The following is a 9,628-nucleotide window of genomic DNA, read 5'->3' as shown; positions in this document are numbered from 1 at the left end:
GGTGCTTGCTCCCATATGGGCTTTTGGACGTACACTCAACACCATGCTGCTGCCATGGGGGGAGGGAGGTGTGGGAACATGGCATGGGAAGGAGTAAGGGGGTGAGAGAGAGAGAGAGAGAGAGAGAGAGAGAGAGAGAGAGAGAGACTGGATGAGAGGGTGGAAGGGTTTGAAAAATTAGTTTTACAATGTACAAAGTGTCACACAACAAAAAGGTTTAAAAATGGAAAGAGCAGGGGGAAGAGGAAGTGGAACCATATGGGTTGAAGAATGAGGGAGATCGTGGGGAAGGAGAGGAGGATGGTGACAGAGATTCCCATTATGGAGAAGGGGTGGGGCAAGGTGGTTCTACTTCCCATGGTAGCCACTCAATTCCATCTCGTCCTTGCGGCGGCGCTGTGTGAAGAGGGAGCTGAAGGGGTAGAGCTTGGCCTTAGCCTGGAAGCGCTGCCCAGCAATGTCAATCTCATACTCGCCCCGGTTGATGAAGTCGGGTGTCACCAGCAACACCTCCCTGGTTTCCTTGTCAAAGTTCTGCACAAAGCCCAGGCAGACATGGCGTTCCAGGGTGTAGCTGTAAGCGCTGCTGGTGGTCTTGCCCACATAGTGGCCATTGCGGTAAATGGGCTCCCCCCACCAGGGCCAGAGATCAAGGTCTGTATCATGATCCTCCAGGATGAACATGGTGAAGCGCTTGCATACGCCGTCCTGCTTCTGCTGCATCAGTGCATCCCGGCCAATGAAATCAGTCCCCTAGAGAGAGAAAGAAAGGCCAGCTGATGAAGGGCATGTGATCTGTGCCAGCTGCTGGATTTTAAGCGACAGATGCTTAGTGATACAAGGTCAGCCTAGGGCCAACACTACCCACTGAAGCTGGTCCCTTCCCAGCTGCAAAGAAACAAGAGCTGGCGAGTCACTCACGTGTTCTGCCTTCCCTCATTTTCAGCTGCTGAATTGCATTAAACAGGCATAAAAAAAATACAAAAACATAGTAGGTGCAGTTAAATTCATTCCAGGCGTACCAGTGTTACTGATTCCAGCAGTCTCCCCCATTTTGTTATGGATAAATTGTTGGAAGTGGTAATACCTCTAAAAGCAGAATGAACACCCACTGTATTTTCTTAGCATTATTAGTAAACAATTACTGTAGTTGCCACAAAGATGTGATCTGGTCACAGATGGGCAGGGACAGTGTGCACACAGTCAGCAATAGGAAGGTATGCAATCTCTATTAATATGTGGTCTGAGGCTAATGATATGGGAAAAAATGGTGGACCGCTGCCTTAGTTCTCTCCACCTAGAGATGTTTTAGAATGGCTGCTGCTGGCCCTCTATTTATTACCTTTTCTTTCAATCCCTTGTTTTCCCTTAGTTCAGCTGCAGCTTTTCATGTTTTGTGTGTGTTTTTAAAAGGGTGGGATTTTGTTATATTTTGTTTCTCTCCTACAGTCTAGCCCCAAAAACACGAACTACGGAAACTACGAACAAAGCAATCATTGTCCACTTCCTGGATTAGCATGGATAATCATTTTAGACTTTGGTAGTAGCAATTTACGGTTTGGCTATACTGTGAAATTAATTTGGATTAAGGTAGGGTGTGAATTTAAAGCAGAATAAACATTGCTGATTAACTCACTGTTTGGGTGTTCTTATTCCAAAATAAGAGTGTCTTATTCAAAATTAGCTTAATCCTCTTCGAAACCAAGTTAATCAGGAACAGCTATTCTAGAATCACTCAAGCCTTTAACTTACAATCAGGGGACTGCATGCTGTTTCACAAAGATGAGCAGATATTGTTCTTATCCCTACTTTACAGATAAGTAAACAGGGCACAGTGGTTCTGTGACTTGCCTGACTTGCAAAATCAGGAACAGAAACCAGATCTCCTGACTTTCAGATCCCTACTCCAGCCACTACATCACACTGCAGGAAGTAAGTGGCCAGATCTGCACCCCAAAGCAAGCAGGGCTGAAAGTAGATACAGGGAAGGTGCACTCCTTCCCTCCACTCTGGTTGTGGAGCATTACTCCACTCTCTGGGGATGTTAGCTGCCCTCCTGGTGACATGGTTTGAGTAGGGTACGTATTGCTGATATAGTGACAAAAGGGAGCCCAGAACGCAAAGGCAAGTCAAACCTTACAACTCCAGATCAATGGATCAAGTTCCTGGAGTCACTAATTTACCAAGAAAAAACAACAAGGAGTCCGATGGCACCTTACAGATTAACAGATTTATTTGGGCGTAAGTATTCGTGCATAAAAAACCACTTCTTCAGATGCATGGAGTGAAAATTACAGATGTAGGCATTATACACTGACAATGAAGAGAAGGGAGTTACCTCACAAGTGGAGAACCAGTGTTGACAGGGCCAATTTGATCAGGGTGGATGTAGTCCACTCCCAATAATTGATGAGGAGGTGTAAATTCCAGGAGAGGCAAAGCTGCTTTTGTAGTGAACCAGCCACTCCCAGTCCCTATTCAAGCCCAAATTAATGGTGTTAAATTTGCAAATGAATTTTAGTTCTGCAGTTTCTCTTTGAAGTCTGTTTCTGAAGTATTTTTGTTCAAGTATAGCCACTTTTAAATCTGTTATAGAATGTCCAGGAAGATTGAAGTGTTCTCCTACTGGCTTTTGTACGTTACTATTCCTGATGTCCGATTTGTGTCCATTTATTCTTTTATGTAGGGACTATCCGGTTTGGCCAATGTACATGGCAGAGAGGCATTGCTGGCACATGATGGCATATATAACATTAGTAGATGTGCTGGTGAATGAGACCCTGATGATGCAGCTGATGTGGTTGGGTCCTCTGATGGTGTCGCTAAAGTAGATATGGGGACAAAGTAGGCAACGAGGTTTGTTATAGGGATTGGTTACTGGTTTAGTGTTTCTGTGGTGTGGTGTGTAGTTGCTGGTGAGTATTTGCTTCAGGTTGGAGGACTGTCTGTGAGGACTGATCTGGTTCCCAAGGTCTGTGAGAGTGAGGGATCGTTTTCCAGGATAGATTGTTGATCGCTGATAATGTGCTGGAGAGGTTTTAGCTGGGGGCTGTACATGATGGCCAGTAGTGTTGTTATTTTCCTTGTTGGGCGTGTCCTCTAGTAGCTGACTTCTGAGTACCTGTCTCGCTGTGTTAATCTGTTTCCTCACTTCCCCTGGTGGGTATTGTAGTTTTAAGAATGCTTGAAAAGATCTTGTAGGTGTTTGTCTCTGTCTGAGGGATTGGAGCAAATTCGCTTGCATTTTAGGGCTTGGCTGTAGACAATGGATCATGTGATGTGTCCTGGATCGAAGCTGGGGACATGTAGGTAAGTATAGCTGTCAGTAGGTTTCCGGTATAGGGTGGTGTTTACGTGACCATCACTCATTTGCACTGTAGTGTCCAGGAAGTGGATCTCTTGTGTGGACTGGTCCAGGCTGAGGTTGATGATGGGGTGGAAATTGTTGAAATCCAGGTGGAATTCTTCAAGGGCCTCCTTCCAGTGGGTCCATATGACGAAGATGTCATCAATGTAGCGCAAGCAAAGGACGGGCACTAGGGGACAAGAGCTGAGGAAGCATTGTTCCAAGTCAGCCATAAAAATGTTGGCATACTGTGGGGCCATAGCAGTGCCACTGACTTGCAGGTATAAGCTGTCCCCAAATCTGAAATGGTCGTGGGTGAGGACAAAGTCACAAAGCTCAGCCACCAGGTGTGCTGTGGCCTCATCAGGGATACTGTTCTTGACAGCTTGTAGTCCATCCTCGTGGAATATTAGCGAAAGAACTTCTACATCCATGGTGGCCAGGATGATGTTTTCAGGAAGATCACCAATGCATTGTAGTTTCCTCAGGAAGTCTGTGGTGACACAAAGACAGCTAGGAGCGCTGGTAGCATAGGGTCTGAAGAGAGTCCAAATAGCCAGATAATCCTGCTGTAAGATTGCCAATGCCTGAGATGATGGGGCATCCAGGATTTCCAGATTTATGGATCTTGGGTAGCAGATAGAATACCCCTGGTTGGGGCTTTGGGGGGGATGTCCATGTAGATTTGTTCCTGTGCTATAGCAGGGAGTTTCTTGAGCAGAACGTGTAGTTTCTTTTGGTACTCCTCAGTGGGATCAGAGAATAGTGGCCTGTAGAATGCAGTGTTGGAGAGTTGCCTGGCAGCCTCCTGTTCATAATCTGACCTGTTCATTATGACTATGGCATCTCCTTTGTCAGCCCCTTTGATTATAATGTCAGAGTTGTTTCTGAGGCTGCGGATGGCACTGCTTTCTGTACGGCTGAGATTATGGGGCAAGTGATGCTTTTTTTCCCCCCACAATTTCAGCCTGTGCGTGTTTGCGGAAGCCCTCTATTTAGAAGTCCAGTCTGTCATTTTGACAGTCAGGAGGAGTCCATGCAGAATTCTTCTTCTTGTAGTGTTGGTAGGAGGGTTCCTGTGGGTCAGTGCACTGTTCAATGGTGTGCTGAAAATATTCCTTGAGTTGGAGATGACGAAACTAGGCTTCCAGATCACCACAGAACTGCATCATGTTCGTGGAGGTGGTGGGGCAGAGAGTCCCCGAGATAGGACAGACTCTTCCGCCGGGTTAAGTGTGTGGTTGGATAGATTAACAATATTGTTAGGTTTCAGAGTAGCAGCCGTGTTAGTCTGTATTCGCAAAAAGAAAAGGAGTACTTGTGGCACCTTAGAGACTAGCAAATTTATTTGAGTGAGCTGTAGCTCACGAAAGCTTATGCTCAAATAAATTTGTTAGTCTCTAAGGTGCCACAAGTACTCCTTTTCTTTTTGCGAATATTGTTAGGGGAGTTGAGGGTACCATTGTTGTAGCCCCCTGTGTAGGAGTTTAGATAGTTTACTGTCCTTTTCCCTCTGTAGAGAAGTGAAGTGTGCATTGTAAATGGCTTGTCTCATTTTTGTAAAGTCCAGCCACGTGAAAGTTTGTGTGGAAGGTTGGTTTTGTATGAGTCTCTAGTTTTGAGAGCTCATTCTTGATCTTCTCCTGTCTGCTGTACAGGATGATGATCAGATGGTGCCTCAGTTTCTTTGAGAGTGTGTGGGAGTCTCTCACCATAGTTAGTGTAGTACGTTGATTGCAATGGATATTTTACCTTCAGTCCATTTGGTATGATGTCCATCTGTTTCCACTTGGAGAGGAAGATGATGTCGGTCTGTATCTGTGCGAGTTTTTTGTTGAGGTTGATGGATTTCCACTTATGCAGCTAAATTTAGTGCCTTCCATGGTGTCAAGTATCAGGGGTAGCCGTGTTAGTCTGTATCCAAAAAAAAACAACAAGGAGACTAACAGATTTATTTGGGCATAAGCTTTCATGGGTAAAAAAGTTTGGCTTTTTATCCACGAAAGCTTATGCCCAAATAAATCTGTTAGTTTTTAAGATGCCTCCGGACTCCTTGTTGTTTTTGTGGATACAGACTAACACAGCTACCCCGATACTTTACCAAGAGGGTTCCCACCCCTGCAAACAGGACAAAATCAGATGACTGAACTAACCTCGTTATCCCTAGCCTGATTCTTGCTTGCATATTTATACCTGCCTCTGGAAATTTCCACTACATGCATCCGACAAAGTGGGTATTCACCCACGAAAGCTTATGCTCCAATATGTCTGTTAGTCTATAAGGTGCCACAGGACTCGTTGCTGCTTTTACAGATCCAGACTAACACGGCTACCCCTCTGATACTTGTGACTGTATAGATCACTGTTGCAACCAGGGTCCTATAGTTGCATCAGATCTTGTATAGAGGAGGTCAAGTGGGGTGTCTATGGATAGGTTGAAGTTTGCTTGTTATGATTATGCTGTCTGTGTGTATCATTTTTGTATTTGAAGTTATGAATATTGGCTAGGTACTTGTATCTCAATGCGTTTGATTCTAAGTAGCATCAGTGAAGCATTTGGTCAGCTTCTTGAGAAAGGACTAGTCTCAGTAAGTGCCCAATCAAGAAACACTTAACGGAATTTGGGAGACGCCAATCCACATCTAAGCTTTTATTCAAACTAACATGTAAACAATGGCATCGGCCTGCAAAAAGCTGAATCATTCACAGATATGTGACTCGCCCAGGTGGCTACAAAACTCCATCTTGTTGCTGTGATTTTGCACAGGAGAAAAAAGGAGTTTCTGCCCACAAGAGAAAGAATATAAAAGGCCCTGGAAACCCATCCATTTTGTCTTCAATTGGCTCAAGAGATGGCCTCTCCACCCCCAAGAGATGCCTGAAAGAGACTGGAACAAAGGACAGTAAATATGGGGGTGTGAGTGATTGCTGGACCCAGACTAGGAAAAAGTCCAGTCTGTGAAAGAAGCTTATTGGAACATCTCTGTTGGTGAGATTTCATCTGTAATCAGTTTCTTAATGCTAGGCTTAGACTTGCATGTTTTGTTTGCTTTTGCTTGATAACTTACTTTGTTCTGTTTGTTATTACCTGTTCTGTTTGTTGTTATTATTATTATTATTAAATCCTACTTTTTATACTTAATAAAATAATTTTTTGCTTATTAATTAACCCAGCTTAAGTAATCAATACCTGGGGGAGCAAACAGCTGTGCATCTCTATCAGTGTTATAGAAGGCGGACAATTAATGAGTTTACCCTGTATAAGATTTATACGGAGTAAAACAGATTTATTTGGGGTTTGGATCCCATTGGGAGCTGAGTGTCTGGGAGCTAGTGACAGGAGCACTTCTTAAGCTGTTTTCAGTTAAGTCTGCAGCTCTGGGGGTGCGGTTCAGACCCAGGGTCTGTGTTGGAGCAGACTGCTGTGTCTAGCTCAACAAGGCAAGGTTCTGGAGGACCAAACTGGCAGAGAAAATGGGCTTAGAGGTAGTCTCAGCACATCAGGTGACAGTCCCAAGGGGGTTTCTGTGACCCAACCTGCCACATCAATCTCTACCTACCCCTTGCCATAAGAGCAATTATTTATGGATGATCCCTGCAAAAAAACAGGGTTTGCTGCTCTTGGGCTTCCCTATGGTGTTGAACTGACCACAAATCTTGTTCCATGGGCTGCGCTGGCATCATCAATGAAACTGGGCAGGGGGACTGGTAGGAGAAAGCTAAACAATAGGCTGAATCCTGCAAGGCGCTGAGTGTCCTCCACACCCATTGTCCCTATCCAGGTAAAAACTACACTAGGCACAAAGCCATAAACACTAGTGCCAAAGGGGTTGCTGGGAGATAGGATCTGCAAACGCACACAGAAGAGTTGCATTTCTAATTTTTCATTAACAAGCAGTTGAAATTACTGCCCTAGAGGCTGGAGGGTACAGCATTTGTGTGGTTTCTAGCATCCTTTCAAGATGCAACAGAATCAGTCATTAATACAGACAAAATATTTTCACACACAAGTTCTCCACTTCCCCATGGAAATATTTGTGTTGGAATCTATCCCGTTAGAGAGCACACTCTTTTCATGGCAGTACTGCTTTGCCTTCTTTGTTTCAGTGTTCTCATGTAAACACTGCTGAGGGAGCTGATTCAGCCTCAGACACAGTACCTTGTCCAGTTTCACCCGGAACTCACGTCCACATTCCAAGGGGGTGGTGAAAGTGTCCAGATCCTGGCCCCAGAACGCAAAGAACTTTTCAATGCGTAAGCTGCGAAGTGCGTAATAGCCAGCATTCCGGATCCCGTACTTCTGTCCCACGCTCATCAACTCATTGTACACATGCAGAGCATACTGCAGGGAAGAATTAACACGTCAGGATTACCAGCACACACAGCATCAGAGAAGATAAAGGGACAAGCTGCCACACCAAGAGGCAGACTCTAGTACCCCGTCTCTGAAGCAATGCTTCACAGGAAAGACTGCCCAATTGTGTAATGCTGCACAAAGAAGGGAAACGTCTTCCTGCCCTTTTCAGAGATCAGCTCACACAGTAAAGACAGATTTGACTACCCTGTCTGAGTTAGTATTACTACAAATAAGGGGCATATAATTATGTATCCATCCTTTAAAAGCCAGCCACAGTATGGGACACTGATCCTGTATATCAGTGACTTCCACAGCCTGACTACACACTGTAGGAAGGAGTATTTCATTTATTTGTTCTTAAATTTGCCAGCTATTATTTCCATTGAATGGGTCATAATTGGCTTTGAATAACATTCGACTCCCATAATCTTGAGTTTAATATGCTGTAGTTTCCCTACCCCCACCTCCTTCTGTCCCACAGTGTCATAAGACCCAGACCTTGCACTGAGTGCTCATGACTACACAAAAGTATTTGATCTTTTACAGCACTGTAAGAACTACAGTGGTATGATATGGACTCCAAGGGTAGAAAATAATCCGACCTGGTAAACCTTCCTTTTATACAAATGGCTAAATATTGACTCTAGAAAGCAAACACGTTCGACTGAATGTAAAGCAGCATTAATTTCACTTCCAGAATTCAGAGATCCTAGCAAAGGCACTTGTATACTTCAGATTACAAAATGCCATTCTCCATGCTAAAAGTGTAAAAGTTAACTACACCCACCCAAACAGGAAAGAAGCCTATTCATCTTTGTATGGTTAAGATGGAAGTGTTACTGATTAAAAACATAAGGACTGTACTGACTGGTTAAGGCTTATAAACCACTCTACCTCTATAGGGATGTATAGCATGAATCCAGGTTCTCCTGTGTGTGTCATGCTCATCACACGGATCCCATTAGCATACCCCACGCTCATTTCCTGCAGAAAGGAGGAGTTAAAGAGAGAAAAGCAAAGTTCAGACTGGACCATGGCATCTAAGATCCAGAACAGAGACCACCCACCCACAATGCAAACCTCATGGGCTAAACTTTTTTCCCTTCCTCATCTTAGCTCACTTCAAAAGTGAAGTTTAATTCAAACAAGGAGATTTGATCAGTTCTTATTTCCTGAGGTTGATGGTTTTCAGGACATTTCCTACTTGCACTAACATACATCTCATTAGGAAAGCCATAAACACTAGTGCCAAAGATGTTTCTGGGAGATAGGATCTGCAAACACACACGGGAAGAGTTGCATTCCTAATCCTTCACTCACAAGCCGTATGAGAAAGATGTCCACATTCATACCAATCATAAATACTGGCAGAGCTGTGGACACCCACCTCTTATTTTAAGAAGAGCTTCCTCAGAGGACAAGAGAGTGGATCCTGTGGTGGGAAGGAAGAGGCATAATTCATTTTGAAGTTATTAGGGGCCAGGTCCAGTGGAAAAACTACTTTGTCCATGGGTGCTCTCCAGTCATATGTATCAGAAAATAGACAATGATAATAGTATGTGTATGTGGGTTTTGGAGGGAAGATGGGAAAGATAAGAACATCCCTAAAAAAAAAAATACATATAAACACACACCAAAATGATCTAGGCACTCCAAGCCACTCATTTGTGCACTACACAAAAGTATACCTTAATAACTAGAATGTTGCCATAGAGTCAGATACAGACACCAACCCCTCACTATGATTATGTGGTACTGAAAGCAACCAAACCTCCTGATTGGCTAATTGACTCCTAATAGGCCCGCCACAGTTACCAAAAAGTAAATGTAAATAACCTTTCCTGTTGATAGAAACTAAGTCTTTTAGAAGGACAAAAGCCAACTATTTTGCTCAAGAAACTTAAGATAAATGGATGCTTTCTCAT

General features: G+C 43.9%; 1 protein-coding gene across 15 annotated transcripts in view; it reads right to left on the bottom strand.

Annotated features, from left to right (window-relative positions):
* Positions 1-200: 200 nt before the first annotated feature.
* Positions 201-9,628, bottom strand: part of PDPR (pyruvate dehydrogenase phosphatase regulatory subunit) — a 73,412-nt gene continuing 63,984 nt past the window's right edge. For all 15 annotated transcript variants that reach the window (XM_043495377.1, XM_038368324.2, XM_043495380.1 and 12 more), the window contains 3 exons: positions 8,598-8,687; positions 7,506-7,688; positions 201-753 (listed from right to left, as the gene is read on the bottom strand). In XM_043495377.1, the coding sequence (XP_043351312.1) occupies positions 349-753; positions 7,506-7,688; positions 8,598-8,687 (678 nt within the window). In that variant the 3' untranslated portion in view covers positions 201-348. The remainder of the gene's footprint in view (positions 754-7,505; positions 7,689-8,597; positions 8,688-9,628) is intronic.

Source organism: Dermochelys coriacea, chromosome 12, assembly GCF_009764565.3.
Source record: "Dermochelys coriacea isolate rDerCor1 chromosome 12, rDerCor1.pri.v4, whole genome shotgun sequence".
Classification (NCBI taxonomy): Eukaryota; Metazoa; Chordata; order Testudines; family Dermochelyidae; genus Dermochelys; species Dermochelys coriacea.
The sequence above is the reverse complement of the archived record's forward strand: the minus strand, read 5'-3'. Positions and strand labels throughout refer to the sequence as shown.